At 49.2% G+C, this 23039-nt stretch overlaps 1 protein-coding gene across 1 annotated transcript; it reads right to left on the bottom strand.

The window, feature by feature from the left end:
• Window positions 1-18797: 18797 nt before the first annotated feature.
• LOC140897018 (olfactory receptor 10A4-like) lies at window positions 18798-21132 on the bottom strand. Its single transcript, XM_073309273.1, has 2 exons — window positions 20235-21132; window positions 18798-18823 (listed from the first exon to the last, which is right to left on the bottom strand). The coding sequence occupies exons 1-2, from the start codon at window positions 21094-21096 to the stop codon at window positions 18798-18800; spliced, it is 888 nt and encodes a 295-aa protein (XP_073165374.1). The 5' UTR covers window positions 21097-21132.
• Between the last annotated feature and the right edge of the window lie 1907 nt (window positions 21133-23039).

Genomic DNA, 23039 nt, shown 5'->3' with positions numbered 1-23039 from the left:
TCCTTGCGGGCCCCCACCTTCTGCACTCGAAGTGCCAGAGTAGGGAATCAGCCTTGACATGGTGGCAGAGCGGTTTTGAACCAGAGGCACAGACCTCAGGATTTTAAAAGGACACATTTTTCCTTTTGGCAACCTGTAAAGCCGGGGGAGGGGGTGTCTTTTTTTTTTCCTTTCTTTTCTGCCTGAGGGGGAACAGCCACACAAAGCGTTTAGCCTTTTTTTTTTCTCTTTTTTTTTCTGCCTGAGGGGGAACAGCCACACAAATCGTTTAGCCTGCCAAGACAGGGAGTCCAACAAGCAGTTTATTATTTTTTCTAGCTTCGTGGCAACGAAATAGCTAGGCTAGAGTATAGCTAGGCCTGTGCATGAGGTTGCGGTCAGGCACCGAAACCCTAGAGGAACCAGTCTTCCCAAAGCGGCAAGCCATGGAGAAGACAGACCCAGATCAAGCCCAGACATCCAGCCTCATGACAGAAATGCAGGGAGGGAATGGGGGACTGGAGATTTCCCTGGAGGGAATGGTCAGCCCTCCCCAACCCAAGATCCAGATGCCAAGATGGAGTGATGCCCTTAACCCAGACAGAGTTCTAACTACGGAAGTGTCATAAATATAAAGGGAAGGGTAAACACCTTTAAAATCCCCCCTGGCCAGAGGAAAAATCCTCTAACCTGTAAAGGGTTAAGAAGATAGGATAACCTCGCTGGCACCTGACCAAAATGACCAATGAGGAGACAAGATACTTTCAAAAGCTGGGAGGAGGGAGAAAAACAAAGGGTCTGTCTGTGTGATGCTTTTGCCAGGGACAGAACAGGAATGGAGTCTTAGAACTTAGTAAGTAATCTAGCTAGATAGGCGTTAGATTGATTTCTTTAAATGGCTGAGAAAAAAAGTTGTACTGAATAGAATGACTATTCCTGTCTGTGTGTCTTTTTGTAACTTAAGGTTTTGCCTAGAGGGATTCTCTATGTTTTGAATCTGATTACCCTGTTTACCCTGTTTACCCTACCCTATTTACCATCCTGATTTTACAGAGGTGATTCTTTTTACTTCTATTAAAATCCTTCTTCTCAGAAACTGAATGCTTTTTCATTGTTCTTAAGATCCAAGGGTTTGGGACTGTGGTCACCTATGGAAATTGGTGAGGATTTTTACCAAACCTTCCCAAGGAAGTGGGGTGAAAGGGTTGGGAGGATTTTGGGGGGAAATACGTTTCCATACAATGCTTTCCTAATAAAAATAAACCCAGATAAACGTTTGGTGGAAGTGGAAGGGCAAAGGGTAAAATAGTTTGTATCCTTGGGGAACTTTTAACTTAAGCTGGTAAAAGTAAGCTTAGGAGGTTTTCATGCAGGTCCCCACATAGAATCATAGAATCATAGAATATCAGGGTTGGAAGGGACCTCAGGAGGTCATCTAGTCCAACCCCCTGCTCAAAGCAGGACCAATCCCCAACTAAATCAAACTACTCCAAGGACAGCCACTGTTCTTAAGCCTTGCACGTGGATGCAGTGTATTTGTCCTCATTGTTCATTGTACGCAGACAAAACATGGGGCATAGAATCATAGAATATCAGGGTTGGAAGGGACCCCAGAAGGTCATCTAGTCCAACCCCCTGCTCAAAGCAGGACCAATTCCCAGTTAAATCATCCCAGCCAGGGCTTTGTCAAGCCTGACCTTAAAAACCTCTAAGGAAGGAGATTCTACCACCTCCCTAGGTAACGCATTCCAGTGTTTCACCACCCTCTTAGTGAAAAAGTTTTTCCTAATATCCAATCTAAACCTCCCCCACTGCAACTTGAGACCATTACTCCTCGTTCTGTCATCTGCTACCATTGAGAACAGTCTAGAGCCATCCTCTTTGGAACCCCCTTTCAGGTAGTTGAAAGCAGCTATCAAATCCCCCCTCATTCTTCTCTTCTGCAGGCTAAACAATCCCAGCTCCCTCAGCCTCTCCTCATAACTCATGTGTTCCAGTCCCCTAATAATTTTTGTTGCCCTTCGCTGGACTCTCTCCAATTTATCCACATCCTTCTTGAAGTGTCACCCCTAGGTCCTTTTCTGCAGAACTGCTGCCTAGCCATTCGGTCCCTAGTCTGTAGCTGTGCATTGGGTTCTTCCGTCCTAAGTGCAGGACCCTGCACTTATCCTTATTGAACCTCATCAGATTCATTTTGGCCCAATCTATCCTATCCCTCCCCTCCAGCGTATCTACCACTCCTCCCAGTTTAGTATCATCCGCAAATTTGCTGAGAGTGCAATCCACACCATCCTCCAGATCATTTATGAAGATATTGAATAAAACTGGCCCCAGGACTGACCCTTGGGGCACTCCACTTGATACCGGCTGCCAACTAGACATGGAGCCATTGATCACTACCCGTTGAGCCCGACAATCTAGCCAGCTTTCTACCCACCTTATAGTGCATTCATCCAGCCCATACTTCCTTAACTTGCTGACAAGAATACTATGGGAGACCGTGTCAAAAGCTTTGCTAAAGTCAAGAAACAATACATCCACTGCTTTCCCTTCATCCACAGAACCAGTAATCCCATCATAAAAGGCGATTAGATTAGTCAGGCATGACCTTCCCTTGGTGAATCCATGCTGGCTGTTCCTGATCACTTTCCTCTCATGCAAGTGCTTCAGGATTGATTCTTTGAGGACCTGCTCCATGATTTTTCCAGGGACTGAGGTGAGGCTGACTGGCCTGTAGTTCCCAGGATCTTCCTTCTTCCCTTTTTTAAAGATTGGCACTACATTAGCCTTTTTCCAGTCATCCGGGACTTCCCCGGTTCGCCACGAGTTTTCAAAGATAATGGCCAGTGGCTCTGCAATCACAGCCGCCAATTCCTTCAGCACTCTCGGATGCAACTCGTCCGGCCCCATGGACTTGTGCATGTCTAGCTTTTCTAAATAGTCCCTAACCACCTCTATCTCCACAGAGGGCTGGCCATCTCTTCCCCATTTTGTGATGCCCAGCGCAGCAGTCTGGGAGCTGACCTTGTTAGTGAAAACAGAGGCAAAAAAAGCATTGAGTACATTAGCTTTTTCCACATCCTCTGTCACTAGGTTGCCTCCCTCATTCAGTAAGGGGCCTACACATTCCTTGGCTTTCTTCTTGTTGCCAACATACCTGAAGAAACCCTTCTTGTTACTCTTGACATCTCTGGCTAGCTGCAGCTCCAGGTGCGATTTGGCCCTCCTGATAACATTCCTACATGCCCGAGCAATATTTTTATACTCTTCCCTGGTCATATGTCCAACCTTCCACTTCTTGTAAGCTTCTTTTTTATGTTTAAGATCCGCTAGGATTTCACCATTAAGCCAAGCTGGTCGCCTGCCATATTTACTATTCTTTCAACTCATCGGGATGGTTTGTCCCTGTAACCTCAACAGGGATTCCTTGAAATACAGCCAGCTCTCCTGGACTCCTTTCCCCTTCAAGTTAGTCCCCCAGGGGATCCTGGCCATCCATTCCCTGAGGGAGTCGAAGTCTGCTTTCCTGAAGTCCAGGGTCCGTATCCTGCTGCTTACCTTTCTTCCCTGCGTCAGGATCCTGAACTCAACCAACTCATGGTCACTGCCTCCCAGATCTGTACCCTAGAGTTCAGAGTGGGGAAGGAACCTTGACAGGAAGAAAGGAATTTCTTCCTAGAGATGAAGCGCTGGGAAGCGGAAGTGGAGGTGAAATGCTTGGAGTCGGAAGCAGAGGCAAAGCACTTGGAAGCAGAGGAGAAGCGCTTGGAGGTGGAGGGGAGGAGAGGAGAGAGCCAAAACACTTGGAGGCAGAAATGGAGGTGAACCACTTAGAGGTGGAGACAGAGCTGAAGCGCTTAGAGCTGGAAAGGGCTAAGCTGGGGCAACCAGGTAGAATCATAGAATATCAGGTTGGAAGGGACCTCAGGACAACGACCTCCCATGTCTTATATCAAACACTCCTGGTAATGCACCCCAGAAGATATTAGCCTTTCTCATGGCTGCATAACTTTACTGACTCATTTGATTTGTGATCCACAATAACCCCAGATCCTTTTCAGCTATGCCACCACCTCGCTAGTTCTATCCCATTTTGCAGTTGTGCTTTTGATCTTTCCTTCCTAAGGGCATGTCTACACTGCCACCTTAAAGTGCTGCAACTTTCTCGCTCACAGGTGTGAAAAAACACCCCCCTGAGCTCTGCAAGTTTCAGCGCTGGAGCTGGGCTGAGAAGATGGCCAGTGAGATATGGGAGGGGACATTCGGCAAACAAAACCAGTCATGAGAAGTTCCTAAGAACTGGGAGTAAATGGAAATAACCTGCCAGATGGTCTGCAGAGTAAAGAAACAACAGGTGTGTTGGCCAAGGTGTGGGCTTCAAATAGCCCTGCTGGTGCCACTCAATCCAATCCCACTTGCCCTGCTATCCCAGCCCTGGGATCTCCCAGCTCTGCTGGTGCCCCTCACTCATGGCCCTGCATTCCCTTGCTAGCCCAGCCTTTGATTCCCTCCCCTGAACACTCTGCAGATAGACCTCTGTCCTGACCCTCAAACCCCTGTTACCCAGGGCTCCCCCGTCCCCACACACAGCTCCACTTCGGCACCCTAATGTCTGACTCTGAGAACTGTTTCCATTCACTACATTGTGTGTGGGGGGACACACCTTTCGCTCTGCGAGTCGCAGGGAGATGTCCGTGCTGATATGCTCTGCAGGTCAGTTGGGCTCAGTGAGAACTGCCTGATTCAGATGAGAAGGTTTCACCTTCCATTTTATGGTCATTGCGTGTCCCCAGCCAATCCGGGCAGACAGGCGAACCCCTTGAGCGCTGAACCCCGTAGCCCAGTGGGAATCAAAGTCATGAGCCCTGATTTACAAACCAAGCCCTGAGCCCAGCACCCCTGTCTGATAGGCCAGAGCCAGGAGTGAGGGGCTGGGCTGAGGAGCTTACCTGGGCCCCTCTGGAGTGATCCATTCCCCTCAAACCAGCCTTAATATCTGAGCAGGGACAGGTCTCCCGGGGGTGCTCTGCAGCTTCCTGAGCATTTCCGTCTCCAAAAAAGGCTCCTCATCTCATCCCCTTAGGAGGAGCTCAGAGCTGGAAGCCACCCCTGGGCAAACACAGCGGCACAGCCCCAGACCATGATCAGCTCAATGTCCGTTCCTGTCAGCCCTGCAGAGCAGCCCCCTCACACCGAGGAATCCCCTGGAAAAGGCATTTCCTTGTGGGTGCAGCAGTGGGTGGGACAGGTGAAGGCCTGATCCCGGCCCAGGTCCCTCTCCTTTAGGCCTCACTGACTGCCTTGGCAACCCAATGAAATCCACTGGGGTCTTTACCTGGCTGTGCCTCCGGCCCTACAGCGACAAAGAGTGTGATTTTAATCCTTTTATGAAGAGGTTCAACGTAGTGCGGCAAATTGTCAGCACTGCTATGATGGGTCTTGAGCTTTCTCTTCTTGGTGGTAAGGGGGGGTTCAGGGCACTGTTTCTTGCCCCTGAACTGGGGTATTAACTGCCCCACTAGTGTCCTAGAGAAGGGGAGTGGAGAGGGAGGGACCCGGGCCCACCCTCTACTCCAGATCTCAGCCCAGGGGCCCTAGGGATAGCGGTAAACCACTTGAACTAGCGGTTCCTTCCCCTGGGCTACTTCCCTCTCCTGCCCTTCAGCTTGTGGGGCTTCCTACCCTCCCTCAGCACAAACCAGGTGTCCCTTTACTTAGGGTCTTGGTCTTCTTTGCCCACCACAGCACTTCTCCAAACTCTCCTCTGCTTCCCTCCAAACTGCTCTCTGCTCCAGCACCAATCCACTCTGCTTCAACTCCTCCTCTAGTCTGATTGAAACAAGGGTTTTTTATCAGGTGACTTGCTTCAGGTGCTTTAATTAATCGATAGCAAACTTTCTTCCCTCTACAGGGAACAAGGTTCCCTTCTAACCCTCTCCTGCTGCCCTCTGGCCTGGGCTTTCCTTGCTTTTTGCCCCTGCTTGCAGCTTCCCCCCAGACTGGGCCTGATGCTCTCACCCCTTCTTCCCCCTTTTTCTTTTTTGTTTTTCTGCTGCTGCTTGAGTGCTGGTTGGCTGCCGGCTGGCTGTCGGTCCCCCCTGCCCCGCCTGCCCTCGGACGCTGCTGCTGCTCCAGCTGAGGCCCCCTGAGAGAGAGGGGGCCTGCTAACCCGCTCCCCAGAGGGGAGGAGTGGAGGGACCCAGCCCCCAGACCCAGCTGCTTGCTGTTTGTTTGTGGACCCGTATCCGGCTGAGAGAGACTTTTATCATCTGCTCCGGCATCCCTGGAATGCTACAGCTGCAAGGAAAGCCTGGAAAAGAAAGGGAAAAAGCCGTCCACACCGCCCGGGGAATCTACAAATCGCCATGGAGGGGCCTTAAGACTGAGTAACTTTCGAACTGTGCTCTCGTGTGGTGGGAGGCCTTGACTGTGTCCTGACTGTGTTTGTAGGGACACAGAGGGTGTGGCACAGAGCTGCCCCCCGATCCATCTGTGTCCTCCCAACCCCCACACTACAATCTTCACCGCTGCCCCCCTCCACCATCTTTGCTGGCTGTTTAACATCTGCCTCTGGACTCAGCTGCTCGCCCTGATTCCACCGTATGGGCCAGAAGTACCAGCCAACCAAACAGGACTCTCTGTACAAGCGTATGATGGTTCATGTGCCCCCGCCCCCGAATTGTCCACCCCACAGCTTGTCCCTTTTTACCTGACCCCATCTCCTGTTAACCACCTGCCACCACCCCTGCTGGGGCATCGGCAATAGAGGGCACTGGGGTGACCTCCGCCGCTGCCATGCTCATCGCCTCCCCAGACTCTAGGGGAGCCCCCCCAGCCAGTGGGAAAGGCCAGGGCAAGAAGAAGGGGAAGGGCCCCACTAAAACCACAAGGCCCTCCATGGCAGGGGCCACCCCCACTGCTGCGGCCCCGCCACCGACCACGGTGTCCTTCCCTGCTGCCCCCTCCACCAGCTCTGTGGGTGTCCCTCCCTCAGCCCCCAGGATGTATGCCCAGGCGGCGGCAGCACCCCCGCCTGCCGCCTCGTCATCTCTCCTGCCCACCGCCTCCGCCACCATCAATAGCGGCCAGGGCCCCTTTCCCACCATGACAAGGAAGCACGGTGTCCGATGCCTCCTGGTGCCCGCCTCGCCCCACGTGGAGACCTACGTGCGGGCGTTGGTGAGGGTGGTGGGGCCCTTGGCTATTGTGGTGGCCTCCAAAATGTACGGGAAGGTCATCTTCTTCTTAGCATCGGCGGCTGCCACCCAGGAAGTGGTGGAGAGGGGCCTGGCGGTGGGGGGGGGGGGTGTTTGTCCCCCTAGAACCTCTAGAGGACCTGGGTGTCCACCTGGTCCTGACCTCTGTCCCTCCTTTTATCCCCAGTGCTGCCCTGTTACCCGCCCTTTCCACCCTGGGGAAACCTGTTTCTGTTATCAGCCCTCTCCCGTTGGGCTGCAAGGACCCCAGCCTCTGTCACACCTTTTCCTTCCTCCGGCAAGTGCAGCTTCTACTGCCATCGGCGGCACATGACGGAGAGGCGCTTGAGGGGTCCTTCCTAGTCCCCCACCAGGGGGCCCGTTACCGGGTGTACTTCTCCACGGGGGAAGCCCGGTGCTACCTCTGCCGGGCGTCGGGGCATGTCTGAAGGGACTGCCCCTTAGCCCGGCAAGGAGGGGCACCTGGGATTCCCGAGACCCGGCAGGACATCGGCCCCATCATTGCCATCGCCCCTGGCTGCCCGGTACCCAAACCCGCCCCCCATCCTCTTCGGATCACCACTACTCCTTCTCAGGCCCAAGGGGCACCTCCCCTACAACGCCCAGACGAGCGGGAGAGCCCCGCCCTCGCTGCTGACAATCTGGCGGGGCCTATGGAGGAGGGTGTGGCAGAGATACCACCAGGCATGGGAAAGAGCCTGCCCCAGGGAGAATCCTCCCTCCCTTATGCTGTCCCACCGTTCCCCCCCAAGTCCCTGAGCCATCGCCTTTACCCCCTGACACGACCCCTGCTAACCAGCCCCCAGATGATGCCATGGAGGGTCAGGCCCTAGTCCAGGGGAAGCGAGGCAAGCAGAAGGCTCGAGCTCCACCTCATCTAACCGAAGCGGAGGCCCCCCGGAAGACCAGAAAGGGGGGCACCGATGCCGAGCCTTCTGCTTTGCCCAAGAGTGTGTCCCATCCACCAGTGTCAGCCGGGAAAGACGTGGCAGCACTGGAAGGTAGTGTCTCCCCTCCACAGGAGACCCTCCCCTCCGAGACCCTCGAGGAAGCCCCTTCTGTCCTGACACTATCCGAAGCCCCCGTGAACCTCTAGGCAACCGTTGTGGCGGGTGCCAGCGGGGAGAACCCCGGGGCGGCGGAAAGTGTCCTCTCCTCCATGTTCGAGGAGATTGAGGCCCTAGATCTGACCCCGGTCGCCCAGGGAGAGGACAATCTTTTGCCAGCAAACTCGATCTGGGCGACCTCACTCCACCCCTCTTTTCCCCATGCTCCCTCCCCCTAACTGCTGCTTCTGCTCCCACCTCCGAGGAGCCCCTGGACTCCTCCATCGACCCGGCCACTGATGGCACCCCGCTGACGACCACTGACCCTGCTCAGGTGACAGCTGGCGCCACGCGGCCGGGACACGAGTCGCCAGGGGCACCCCCCGGTTGGTGCGGAGCAATCAACTTCCTTCCCGGGCAGGGGTCCTACAGAAGAGAATCCACCTCCTGATGCTGTGGCCGCTAAATCCACCATAGAGTCCACGCTCGGTATCACTGAGAGCTCCCTCCTCAACCCCTTAACCCTCGAGCCTGATCGGGAGGCGCCACCATCCAGCTGCTTGCCTCCCAAACCCCAGAACCTTGCCTCTGCCCCTGCTCCTGCCCCTATCCCTATCCAGTTTACCTCCTGCAATGTTATCGCTGCCTCCGGGGCTGTCTCCATCCCTTTTCCAACTGATGACCCCCAGGGAGCGGCCTTTGTGTTCTCCCGCCCCGACCCAGTAGGGGCTGCTATTTTCCCTCCACTGCCCCCCATCGCCCCAGGTCTTGAGGCGGGCCTAGAAGCTCCAGCCCATCAGGCACCCCATCGGGGATCCGCACCCTGCTTGCCCATTTTAGTGGGCCACGGGGCTGCACCAAGGGCCCCGCCGGGGAACAATCGGAAAACCGTAACCCAACCCCCCCATGAGCTGCGAGGAGAGCTGCGGAAGTTTTTAGAGGATGTCCGTGGCTACCGCAACAAGGTACAGCTTGCTCTCCAGCGATGGGGGGACTTTTCTCAAATCCTCCGGGCAACAAGGGCCCTCATGGGGGAAGTTAAAGGGACGGGGAAGCGGGATGCCGCGGCCTACTGGCGGGTCCACGTCTTCCATGAACAATTACTCACCTACGGAATGGGTCAAGGACTGTTGCACGGCCCGCTGGGGGATGCGAGCGTCCCTGCCAGTGAGGATCCCCCCTGGCCCTTCCCATGACACCTCTCATCATCGTAACGTTGAACACCCGGGGTTGTAGGATGGCTTTCTGCGGGTCCTAGGTGCTCTCCTTCCTTTGGGATGGAGGGTACTCTGTGGTTTTCCTGCAGGAGACCCATACGGATCCGACCACCGAAGACAGTTGGCGGCTGGGGTTGGGGGAAAGGGTCTACTTTAGCCATTCCACGGTTCAATAGGCTGGAGTGGCGACCCTGTTCTCCCCCGACCTGCGGCCCGAGGTGCTAGGGGTAGCTGAGGCCGTTTATCTGGGTTTATTTTTATTAGGAAAGCGTTGTTTGGAAACATTTTTCCCCGAAAATCCTCCCAACTCTTGCACCCCACTTCCTGGGGAAGGTTTGGTAAAAATCCTCACCAATTTGCATAGGTGACCACAGACCCAAACCCTTGGATCTTAAGAACAATGAAAAAAACATTCAGTTTCTGAAAAGAAGGATTTTAATAGAAGTAAAAAGAATCACCTCTGTAAAATCCGGATGGTAAATACCTTACAGGGTAATTAGATTCAAAACATAGAGAATCCCTCTAGGCAAAACCTTAAGTTACAAAAAGACACACAGACAGGAATATCCGCTCTATTCAGCACAGCTTATTTTCTCAGCCATTTAAAGAAATCGTAATCTAACACGTACCTAGCTAGATTACTTACCAAATTCTAAGACTCCATTCCTGTTCTGTCCCCGGCAAAAGCATCACACAGACAGACCCAGACCCTTTGTGTTTCTCCCTCCTCCCAGCTATTGAAAGTATCTTGTCTCCTCATTGGTCATTTTGGTCAGGTGCCAGCGAGGTTATCCTAGCTTCTTAACTCTTTACAGGTGAAAGGATTTTTCCTCTGGCCAGGATGATTTTCAACAGTTGATTCTGGGAAACTTTCACAAGAGAGTGCATCAGCCACTTTCTTAGAAGCTCCTGAGATGTGTTGAATGTTGAAATCAAAATCTTGGAGAGCTAAACTCCACCGAATAAGTTTTTTGTTATTTCCCGTGGCAGTATGAAGCCACCGTAGCGCAGCATGGTCGGTTTGCAGGTGGAAACGCCATCCCCAAACATATGGGTGTAGCTTTTCCAGAGCGTAGACAATGGCGTAACATTCTTTTTCACTGACTGACCAGTTGCTTTCCCTCTCAGACAGATTTTTGCTGAGAAACACTACAGGGTGGAATTCTTGATCCGGTCCTTCCTGAATTAAAACTGCTCCCACACCACGCTCGGACGCATCTGTGGTTACTAGGAACGGTTTGTCAAAGTCTGGAGCCCTTACTACAGAGTCAGACATGAGTGTCACTTTAAGCTGGTTAAAGGCCTTCTGACACTCTTCGGTCCACTGAATGGCATTTGGATGCTTCTTTTTGGTTAGGTCTGTGAGTGGGGCAGCAATTTGGCTGTATTGTGGTACAAATCGCCTGTAATAACGGGCCAAACCTAAGAAGGATTGAACCTGTTTCTTTGACTTTGGGACAGGCCACTTTTGGATAGCATCCACTTTGGCCTGTAGGGGGTTGATAGTTCCTTGACCCACCTGGTGTCCAAGGTAAGTCACTCTGTTGAGGCCTATTTGACACTTCTTAGCCTTAACCGTTAGTCCTGCCTCCCTTATGCGCTCAAAGACTTTTTGTAGATTGTCAAGGTTCCTCCCCCACTCTGAACTCTAGGGTACAGATGTGGGGACCTGCATGAAAAACCTCCTAAGCTTATCTTTACCAGCTTAGGTCAAAACTTTCCCAAGGTACAAAATATTCCACTCTTTGTCCTTGCCGCTACCACCACCAAACTAATACTGGTTACTGGGGAAGAGCTGTTTGGATGCGTCTTTCCCCCCAAAATACTTCCCAAAACCTTGCACCCCACTTCCTGGACAAGGTTTGGTAAAAAGCCTCACCAATTTGCCTAGGTGACTACAGACCCAGACCCTTGGATCTTAAGAACAATGAACAATCCTCCCAACACTTGCACCCCCCCGCTTTCCTGGGAAATGTTGGATACAAAGCCTCACCAATTTGCATAGGTGACCACAGACCCAAACCCTTGGATCTGAGAACCATGAAAAAACATTCAGTTTTCTTACAAGAAGACTTTTAATAAAAATAGAAGTAAATAGAAATAAAGAAATCCCCCCTGTAAAATCAGGATGGTAGATATCTTACAGGGTAATTAGATTCAAAAACGTAGAGAACCCCTCTAGGCAAAACCTTAAGTTACAAAAAAGATACACAGACAGAAATAGTTATTCTATTCAGCACAATTCTTTTCTCAGCCATTTAAAGAAATCATAATCTAACACATACCTAGCTAGATTACTTACTAAAAGTTCTAAGACTCCATTCCTGGTCTATCCCCGGCAGAAACCAGTATATAGACAGACACACAGACCCTTTGTTTCTCTCCCTCCTCCCAGCTTTTGAAAGTATCTTGTCTCCTCATTGGTCATTTTGGTCAGGTGACAGCGAGGTTACCTTTAGCTTCTTAACCCTTTACAGGTGAGAGGAGCTTTCCCCTGGCCAGGAGGGATTTCAAAGGGGTTTACCCTTCCCTTTATATTTATGACATAGATGTTCCAGGTGTTCTGCCCAGGAATCCATAAATATGGCCACATTGTCAAGATAGGCGACTACATATTCTCCTAATCCCGCTAGGAGACCATGGACAAGTCTTTGGAAGGTGGCGGGTGCATTTCGCAGCCCGAAAGGGAGGACATTAAATTCATACAGCCCGACATGTGTGGTGAAGGCTGACTTTCCTTGGTGGATTTATCTAGCGGTACCTGCCAGTACCCCATGGTTAAGTCCAAGGTAGAGATGAACTGGGCCCGTTCCAGTTTCTCTAATAGTTCATCTGTTCATGGCATTGGATAGTTGTCTGGGCAAGTTACAGCATTTAGCTTACGGTAGTCCATGCAAAAACGTATCTCCCCATCTGGTTTGGGAACTAGAACCACTGGAGATGCCCATGCACTTCCAGAGGGGCAGATTACACCCATCTGTAACTTATCCTGGATTTCCCATTCTATAGGAGTTTTAGCTTGAGGAGACACCCGGTAAGGTTGGACTTGAATTGGGTGAGCATTACCTGTGTCAATGGAGTGGTATGCCTGTTTAGTCAGTCCTGGGGTGGCTGAGAATGTCGGCACGTAGCTAGTGCACAGCTTCTTGATCTGCTGTCGCTGCATATGCCCAAGGGTCATGGAGAGGTTCACCTCTTCCATACCACCAGCACTTTTCCCTTCATAGTAGACACCTTCAGGCCACTGAGCATCATCTCCTCCCTGGGCTGTAAACTGACAAACCTTTAACTCTCTGGAATAAAGGGCTTTAGAGAATTAATATGGTACACTTTAGGCTTTCGGTTGGAGGTGGGGAATGCTATGAGACAATTAACATCTCCCAGGCGTTCCTGGATGGTGAATGGCCCTTCCCACAATGCTTCCATTTTATGGGTCTGGAGCGCCTTTAAGACCATGACCTGGTCCCCTACTTTGAAGGAACGATCTCTGGCATGTTTATCACACCAGGCTTTTTGCTCTTTTTGAGCATCCTGTAAGTTTTCTTTAGCAAGGGCTAAAGAGGTTCGGAACGTGCTTTGTAGGTTGGTTACAAAGTCCAGAATGCTAGTTCCTGGAGAAGGTGTAAATCCCTCCCATTGCTGCTTCAGCAACTGTAATGGCCCCTTAACCTCACGGCCATATACAAGTTCAAATGGGGAAAACCTAAACTGGGATGTGGTACAGCTGTGTAGGTAAAAAGCAACTGCTGCAACACTAGGTCCCAATCATTGGAGTGCTCATTTACGAATTTACGTATCATGGCCCCCAAAGTTCCATTAAACTTCTCCACCATGCCATTTGTTTGATGGTGGTAAGGAGTGGTAACCACGTGATTTACCCCATGAACTTCCCAAAGGTTTTCCATAGTTCCTGCCAGGAAAGTAGTCCCTGCATCTGTGAGGATGTCAGAGGGCCAACCTACCCTGGCAAAAATGTCTGCTAGTGCCTGGCACACACTTTTAGCCCTGGTGTTGCTTAGAGCTACTGCTTCCGGCCATCGGGTGGCAAAATCCATGAAAGTCAGTATGTACTGCTTTCCTCTGGGTGTCTTTTTTGGAAGAGGACCCAGAATATCCACAGCTACTTGCTGAAATGGAACTTCAATGATGGGGAGTGGCTGGAGAGGGGCTTTGAACTGGTCTTGGGGATTTCCCACTCTTTGGCATACTTCACAAGACCAGACATAGGTAGAAACATCCTTGCTCATTCCCTTCCACTGGAATGACCCCCCAAAATGGTCTTTGGTCCTGTTTACCCCAGCATGGCCACTAGGATGATCATGGGCTAAGCTCAAGAGCTTGGCCCGGTACTTAGTTGGAATTACCAACTGTCTCTGAGGATGCCAGTCTTCCTGGTGTCCACCACAAAGAGTTTCCTTGTATAAAAGTCCTCTTTCTACAACAAACCTGGATCGATTAGAAGAGCTGAGAGGTGGTGGGTTGCTCCATTCTGCCGTCCAAACTCTCTGGAGGCTTTCATCTGCTTCCTGTTCAGTCTGGAACTGTTCCCTTGATGCTGGAGACATCAGTTCCTCATTGGATTGTGGACGTATGCTTGGTCCCTCTGGAAGCGATGTAGGGGATGGGGCTGTTTCCGTTGACTGTGAACCGCTCTCCGCTGTGACTCTATGTTGGGGTTCAGGCTCCGGCTGAGCCTCTTGTGTAGGGTTATGGACTACTGTTGGTTCAGGTTCGGTGGGGCCCTCTGGTGTTGGGGTTGCAAGTACTGGATTCAGTGCTGGCAATGGGTCTGGTGCTGGTAGTTCCGCCGGTTCCGGTTCTGGGACTGGCTCTGTCTGGGTCTCTGGGACTGGATCCACTACTGCTGTTGCAGACATTGGCCCGGGGTCTGGGTCCATTACCTCTGACTGGGTCCTGGTAGAAGTTTCCAGAACAGCGCTAGGCGTGACAGCTGGTTTAGTCTGGCTGCGGGTGACCATTCCCACTCTCTGGGCTGACTTCACAAGATTGGCCAAGTCTTCCCCCAACAGCATGGGGATAGGATAATCATCATAGACTGCAAAAGTCCATGGTTCCTGACCAGCCCTGGTATTGGACAGGCAACTTGGCTGTAGGCAAATTGAAAGAGTTGGACTTGAAGGGTTGAATCGTCACTTGGATCTCTGGGTTGATTAAATTGGGGTCCACTAAGGAAGCATGGATAGCCGACACTTGTGCTCTGGTGTCCCTGGACGCGGTGACCTTCTTCCCACCCACACTCACAGTTTCCCTCCGCTCCAAGGGTATCTGGGAGGTATCTGGACCTGAGGCCCTCTGGTGTGATTCCGTTGCAATGAACTGTAATCTGTTGGGGTTCTTGGGGCAGTTGGCCTTTACATGCCCTGGCTCGTTACATTTAAAACATCATCCAGCTGACGGGTCACTGGGGCGAGGTGGGTTGCTGAAGACCGGGGTGGCAGGACGATAAGGTGGCTGGAGGGTTCCTTGGGGGATAGGTGGGGCCTTGGGCGGCCCCCAGTAATAGGGTGTGGTCTGAGGTTGTCCCGTCTGGTATCCGCTCCAACTGCAACCAGTTTTTTTCTTCTCTGCCACCTCCACCCATTTGGCTCCAATCTCCCCCGCCTTGATTACAGTTTTGGGTTTCCCATCTAGGATGTATCTTTCTATTTCCTCAGGAACACCTTCTAAGAACTGTTCCATTTGCATTAGGAAGGGCAAATCTACTGGTGATTCAACACTTGCTCCTGATATCCAGGCATCCCAATGTTTCACAATGTGGTAGGCATGTGAGGTAAATGACACGTCTGGTTTCCACCTTAGGGCTCTGAATCTCCAACGGGAATGCTCAGGTATCAGCCTCATTCTGACTCTCACCTTGGTTTTAAACAGTTCATACTTGTTCATGTGTTCTTTAGGCATTTCAGCTGCCACCTCCGCTAAGGGTCCACTGAGCTGCGGCCTCAGCTCTACCATGTATTGGTCGGTAGAGATGCTGTAACCAAGGCAGACCCTTTCAAAGTTTTCTAAGAAGGCCTCAGTATCATCGCCTGCCTTGTAGGTGGGGAACTTTCTGGGATGGGAAGTGGTACCTGGAGAAGGATTGCTAGGGTTTGTTGGTATATTCTGCTGAGCCCTTGCCTTCTCCATCTCCAGTTCATGCTTCCTCTCTTTTTCCTTTGCCTCCAGTTCTTTTTCCTGTTCCTCCATAGCTCTCCTGTGAGCAGCCACTCGGGTGTTGTGCTGCCTCTTTCGCTGCCTCCCTTTCTTTGTCCTTTGCCTCCATAGCTCTTCTGTGAGCAGCTTCTAGAGGTTTTTCTGCTTCTTTCACTGCCTCCAGCTTGGCTAACTCCAATTTGTGTAGTGCCTTGGTGTCTGTCATCTTTACCTCTCTGTTTTTAACTAACTTTACACCCGAGGATTAGAAATAAAACAAACAAAACTTGGCTTGTAAATTTTGCTGTGCTGTAATAGGATACCTATATTCTCTGATAGTGATTGTCAGCCTACGGAAAAATCCCCCCCCCCCAAAAAACCACCCAACAACAACAACAATAAAAAAAATCAACCCCCCCCCTCGAACCCTAACACCTTTGTCTCCAGGCAAATAGGCAGAAAACCCCTCTAGTTACTTTTACCTCAAAAAACAAAACAAACAAACAAACAAAAAAAAACAAAACAACAACAAAAAACTTCAGGTCTGTGAAGACTTGTGAATTTCCCTGCAGGAGGTTAACTACTCTGCCTCCAGGCAAAAAAACACTGCAATTCACAAAGATAATTCCCTTTTGTCTCTGCTCTGTCCCCAAAGCAGAGAAAAAACTAGCTGCTTTCAGTTGGACCTCCTTTCCAGCAGCCCCAAAGGAAAAAAATATTTCCTTTTTAAAATCTGTTTTTCTGGTTCAAAAAATATCAAATTGATCTCAAAAGGATTTCAGGTTAATCCCACCGCTCTGCCACCATGTCAAGGTTCCTTCCCCACTCTGAACTCTAGGGTACAGATGTGGGGACCTGCATGAAAACCTCCTAAGCTTACTTTTACCAGCTTACGTTAAAACTTCCCCAAGTTACAAACTATTTTACCCTTGGTCTTCCACTGCCACCACCAAACTTTATCTGGGTTTACTGGGAAACGTGGTTGGGACACGTCTTTCCCCCCAAAATCCTCCCAACCCTTGCACCCCACTTCCTGGGGAAGGTTTGGTAAAAGTCCTCACCAATTTGCATAGGTGACCACAGACCCAAACCCTTGGATCGTAGAACAATGAAAAAACATTCAGTTTTCTCACAAGAAGACTTTTAATAGAAGTAAAGGAATCACCTCTGTAAAATCAGGATGGTAGATACCTTACAGGGTAATTAGATTCAAAACATAGAGAATCCCTCTAGGCAAAACCTTAAGTTACAAAAAAGACACACAGACAGGAATATTCATTCTATTCAGCACAGCTATTTTCTCAGCCATTTAAATAAATCATAATCTAACACATACCTAGCTAGATTACTTACTAAGTTCTAAGACTCCATTCCTGTTCTGTCCCTGGCAAAAGTATCATACAGACAGACACAGACCCTTTGTTTTTCTCCCTCCTCCCAGCTTTTGAAAGCATCTTGTCTCCTCATTGGTCATTTTGGTCAGGTGCCAGCAAGGTTACCTTTAGCTTCTTAACCCTTTACAGGTAAGAGGATTTTTCCTCTGGACAGGAGGGATTTTAAAGTGGTTGACCCTTCCCTTTATATTTATGACAGCCTCTAACTCCAGGAGACTGTTCACAGCAGAAAATTCTAAGCAGAGCTAGGTGTCTCCCTCCAGCCCAGATATAGGATCTGGACTCCCTGAGAGGGTTGGCTTTAAGACACATCCCTGTCATTGGCATATGCCTTTGGCTAATTTAGGCAGCTCCCCACCTAGAATGTTGGCTTCTGTGGATCCCATTCTTAGGTGTCCCTCTCTCCCCATTCCTTGCATAGAGAGCTTAGATGCCTGACCCAGGATTTGTTGATTCCACTGGCTTCCAGGTGCCTTAAAGTTAGGTCTTAAGACACATTGCAATGCTGTAGTCTCTTTGTGGATCTGGGCCTTAGCCACACAGTGAAAACCAAAAACAAGAGGTTAGTCTGCAGAAGAGAGGAATGAGGTGGGATTTGATAGCTGCTTTCAACTACCTGAAAGAGGGTTCCAAAGAGGATGGATCTAGACTGTTCTCAGTGGTAGCAGATGACAGAATGAGGAGTAATGGTCTCAAGTTGCGGTGGGGGAGGTTTAGATTGGATATTAGTAAAAACTTTTTCACTAGGAGGGTGGTGAAGCACTGGAATGCATTACCTCGGGAGGTGGTGGAATCTGCTTCCTTAGAGGTTTTTAAGATTAGGCTTGACAAAGCCATGGCTGGGATGATTTAGTTGGGGACTGGTCCTGCTTTGAGCAGGGAGTTGGACTAGATGACCTCCTGAGGTCCCTTCCAACCCTGATATTCTATGATTCTATGATAACACAGGGTAACGAACTTCCTCCAGCGATTCTTGCCTCCAGCCCAGCAAATTATGGCTTAATTTGAGTGTGTTGTTCAGAAAGGTATCTGATCTTCATGAAGCTGGTATTTTCAAGAGATCTGGAGGGAATTAGTGCCTGATTCTGACTGAATTTTAATGGGATTTGGTCACCTCACTTTCATGGATTCTAAGACTTAAAGAAATGGAGAATGTGGCACATCACTTGTCATGCTGAGGATAAGGCCCTTGCTCCCTGACTGGAAAAAGTCCCATAGTAGCTCTCATGTATATGGCTCTGTAACCAGGACTGGATTAAGACAGGATCCATGAATCCGTTTAAGACAGGATCCATGGACCCAGTGCCTACACTGGGCGAATGCCCAAGTGTATAACAGAGGTTGCCTACCACCAGAAAGTATTGGAATGTGCTAAGGGGACAGCACTGACAGACTGTTGAGCCAGAAAGGTCATCAACTCTTTGCTTTGCTTTGTTGATGGTCCTAAGGCTGGATGGAATCCAGGTCCTAATCCACCGCACCGCACTCCTGACCTTGTCTGTGTATTGTTCTTTAAGGCCCCAATTCAGCAAGGTACCATTAGCGCATCTAGTTTTTAAGCATATTCTTAGTCCCATGGAACTCAATGGGAATTCTCACATGCTTAAAATTAAACACATGTTCAAGCATTGTGATAAATTGGTGACTAAAGTGCTTGGAGTCTGCTTGGGACAGCTACCATGTTGCACTCACTTCCGACGCAAACAGTTAATGAGGAGACACATGTACTGTGCTCTTGTTTTTGTTTGTTCTTCTCTCATGGTTAACCTTTAATATAAAATACAGTCTCATTTAGACAGAGGCTGAGGTTTTCAAAGCTGCTTAAGGGATTTGATCACCTTGTTCCCATTAAAACCAAAGGTAATTATGCGTCTAAATCTCCTAGACAGCTTGGAAAAGCTCACCTGGAGACTATATGCTTGCTATTTGTCCATGGGAAAGATAGTAGATGTTAAGATAGTCATAAGAGAGTACAAGATCACAATTCAGGGTTGGAGAATTATGGCCTGAACCACTGCTGAGGATGGTGGGATTTGGGATTATTTATTTATTTATTTATTGCCTTTTGTACTTCTCTATGATAAAACATAATTCAGTTCAGCGGAACATGTGCTCCCACTGTGATGTTGTGGCCAAAAGGCTGATGTGATACTGGGATGCATAAATAGAGGAATCTTGAATAGGGGCAGGGAAGTAATTTTATGTCTGTATTTGGCACTGGTGCGACCACTGCTGGAATACGGTGTCCAGTTCTGGTGCACACAATTCAAGAAGGTTGTTAGTAAATTGGAGAGGGCTCAGAGAAGAGCCACAGAATAATTAAAGGATTGGAAAATATGACTTCTAGTGATACACTCCAGGAGCACAATCTGGTTAGCTTAACAAAGAGAGTGTTAAGGTATGACTAGATCGCCATCCATAAGTAGCTACATAGGGGACTAAACATTGAGACTGGGTTTTTCAATCTAGCAGGGAAAGGTCTAAAAGGATCCAAAGGCTGGAAGTTGAAGCTAGACAAATTCAGACAGGAAATATGGCACACATTTTTAACAATGAGAGTAATTACCCATTGGAACAATTTACCAAAAGTTGTGGTCAATTTTCCGTCACTGACCATTTTAAAATCAAGATTGGATGACAAGTCATGGTTGCCCATGACTCTATTTCCCACCTGATGGAAGAGAGTCTTCACGATGTTTGGAGTTTTGTTGACATTCAAACATTTACAGGGCAGATTTCCAAAAGTACAGAGGGTGGTTGGGTGCCTGTCACAAGGGGGCCTGGCCATTGAAGGGAGGCGGGCTTAGCTCTACCTGTGACTAATTATCAGCCTCCCAGAGGATGTATCTTGGGCCAGGGATCAGATGACAGCCTGCAGTTTGCTTGCTCCATAGGCAAGAGGCCAGCTCAGTTAGGGAGACACACCCAGGAGAAAGGACCTAGAAGAAGACTCTCCAAACCCATCAGCTGGGAGCCGTGGCTGGAGAGACCTGCTGTGTGTGTAGGGGCTGCAGGATGGGCCAGGCAGGACCAGTGGCAATGTGGGCTGTGCTGGTTTTGGAAAATAAACCCACGCCTGGACACAGGGGCTGAAATCCTGCTGGTTTTGGGAGCTGCGTTTGGCTCATCAGCCACTGAGTCAGCCCCACCCTCTTACATCCCCCCAGACGCCACTGGAAATCATTTGTGCCCTTGGGAAACCTCCCCGCAGAGGGAACATCATCCCACCCAGTGCCCTCCTCAGGGCCTCCTTGACCTCTTTGTTCCTCAGGCTGTAGACAATTGGGTTCAGCATGGATGTCACCACTGTGTAGAAGGGGGCCAGGAGCTTGTCACTTTCAATCGAGTAGATGGACTTGGGCCTGAGGTAGGTGATGATGTCAGAGCCATAGAAGAGCAAGATTATGATGAGGTGGGAGAAACAGGTGGAGAAGGCCTTGAGCTTCCCCTCAGCTGATGGCATCCTCAGGACGGAGGTGATGATGAAGAGGTAGGAGACCAGGATGAGTGTGAAGGGGGAGGTTATGAAAAGAAGAGCCACCAGGTACATTGCCAACACGTTCATGGAGGTGTCCCTGCAGGCCAGCTTCAGGAGGGGTGGGATGTCGCAGAAGAAGTGGTTGATCCTGTTGGCCCCACAGTACGTCAGACTGAAGACATAGCTGGTCTGGCTCAAGCCCACCATCCAGGAGACTATGGCCAGCTGGGCGCAGGCCCCCTTTCTCATGACGAGGACATAGTGCAGCGGGTTGCAGATGGCCACATAGCGGTCATAGGCCATGGCAGCCAGGAGGCAGCACTCAGTGATGCCAAAGAGGGTGAAAAAATACATCTGCATGGCACAACCCCATAGTGAGATCCTTCTGTTTTCTGACACCAGGCTCACCAGCATCTTAGGCACAATGGATGTTGTGTAGCAGATCTCCAGCAGGGACAGGTTGGTGAGGAAAAAATACATTGGCGTGTGGAGGGACGGGTTGGCTTTTATGACGGCCATGATGAGAACATTCCCCATCAGGGACACCACGTACATGGACAGAACCACCGCAAAGAGCAGCGCCTGCAGCTCCACCAGCCGGGAGAATACCATGAAGATGAACTCTGTCACTGAGGTCTGATTTCCCTTGTCCAATGGCTTGGCGTATTTCAGTGGCAGAGGAAGTGAATGAAGGACCCGCATCAGGGAAAACAAGGCATGAAAGTCATTTATTTACCTTTCTGATAAATGCAAAAATACATCCAACTGAGACTGAAGATTTAGGTCAAGGGCTTGCAAGCCAGCTAAGGAGGGTGGATGCTCAATTCCCATCAAAATTAATGGGGTTTGGATATCCAGAAAATGGAAGCCATACCATGGATTCATGTTGTAGGGCCTTCAACATTATGATCTAGTTCAATTACAACCTATTAATAGAGTTGGCTGGGAAGTTATTTTCCCCCTCCCCAATAAAACATATAAAAATGGGAAGTCCGAAATCTGGATATTTTTCACTTTTCAGTTGCCAAAAAGAGAAACATGATTTTAGTTTTTCACACTTTCTACACAATCCTGAGTATGTTCTATAAAAATAGGGATTCTACTGGGAAAATTCACAATCCATGATAATGCCATTTCCACGGAAAAAAATGTTTTGATGGAAAATATTCTTACTAGCAATAGTTACTGCGATCAATTCAAGAATCACTGGGAGAAATTCTCTGTCTTGCATTATGGAGGAGCTCTGACTCAGTGATTTTAATTCCTAGATTCTAAGGCCAGAAGGCTAGATTGGATCACCTCGTCTGACTTGCATAATACAGGCCATAATGGCCCCTATTGGTCTTAAAATCAGACCTTTCTGTCTCATTGGATCGTATTATAACCTGTGTAGCTGAGAGTGCAACCTGTCTCAGAGGATAGCCAGATTTCAATTAAAGTATAGAAATACATGTTTTAAAGACAGGTTCGTGAGAGGCTGAAATCGTATATTTGGGTTTGAATGGGGCAAAGGCAGTGCAAAGTTTTCTACATTGCCCTCCCAATTTGCTCATTCCTAATAGAGATGGGTGAAAAATGGGAGAGGGAGAAAAATGCAGCTACACATCACAGAAACATTTTGTAAATTCTTGTCTGTTTCACTGAACAGTTCATCTTAAAAAGAAAAGAAGAAGGAAAGAAAAGAAAAGAAAAACTTGGATAAAGTGAAAATGTTTCATTCTGACATTTCCAAAATGAGAGATTTTGGGTTTTGGGTTGAGATGACTTTTTGTTTTGGAATTTCCTTCATTTAACCAAAAATCTATTATTTGCACAACTGTAGTTCTAACTGTCAGAACCGGTTCTGCAAATCATATAATGGTGCTTTGTTTTTGGCCAATTCACGGCTTAATAGTTTTTCCCTACAAGGTATTTGGAACATTTTACTAAGACCAACCAAATCATTTTACACCTGCTAACAACCACACAACTGATGCTAATAATTTTCACTTGCTGGTCATTGGGGATAGATTTCATCCAGCAACAATCAGTTTAAAGGATGAAAAGCTTTACAATCCCTTAAGCCGTGGGACCAGATGAACCAGCACATGGACCCAGAAGAACTGCATCTTCTCTGCCCTTGTTCTGTGACTTTGGAATGAACTCAGCAGGACTAAATGCTGGGGAAATTGTTGTACCTTCTAGTGGCTGGCCATTTGCTCCCAGTTTGGATGGAAATGAGCAAGTGTTCAAAGATCAAGATGAAGATTCTCCAGCTACTAGCCACAGTTTAGCGAAGCAGCAAACAGAACAGATGGAGAAAATCTTTAGCAACATTTAGTTCTTCAGACTGCTGTAATTTTAATTGAGAATAAGGAAATGGCCAACAGAGAGGAACACAAAGGACAGAGAAGATGCAGTACACTGAAGAGCTTTCTTGCTTTCATTCTGTTTATGCATTGTTCCCATCAGCAGAGATCTGTCACCATCTAACATCCCAAACGCACAATTTTCTGGGAAGTGTGAATCCGCATCATTCCTTCGGGCAGGTGCAGTGCTTGGCCATCTTTGTCTAC

Source organism: Lepidochelys kempii, chromosome 13, assembly GCF_965140265.1.
Source record: "Lepidochelys kempii isolate rLepKem1 chromosome 13, rLepKem1.hap2, whole genome shotgun sequence".
Taxonomy (NCBI): Eukaryota; Metazoa; Chordata; order Testudines; family Cheloniidae; genus Lepidochelys; species Lepidochelys kempii.
This window is presented reverse-complemented; position numbering and strand designations above follow the sequence as displayed.

Bases quoted from the DNA above. Each gene is read 5' to 3' on its own strand.
- LOC140897018 (XM_073309273.1), bottom strand. From the start codon at position 21,096: ATGGTATTCTCCCGGCTGGTGGAGCTGCAGGCGCTGCTCTTTGCGGTG. The intron at 18,824-20,234 runs GTGGGATGATGT...TCCCTTAAGCAG, and splicing joins GGCCCTGAGGAGGGCACTGG to CTTTGAAAACCTCAGCCTCT.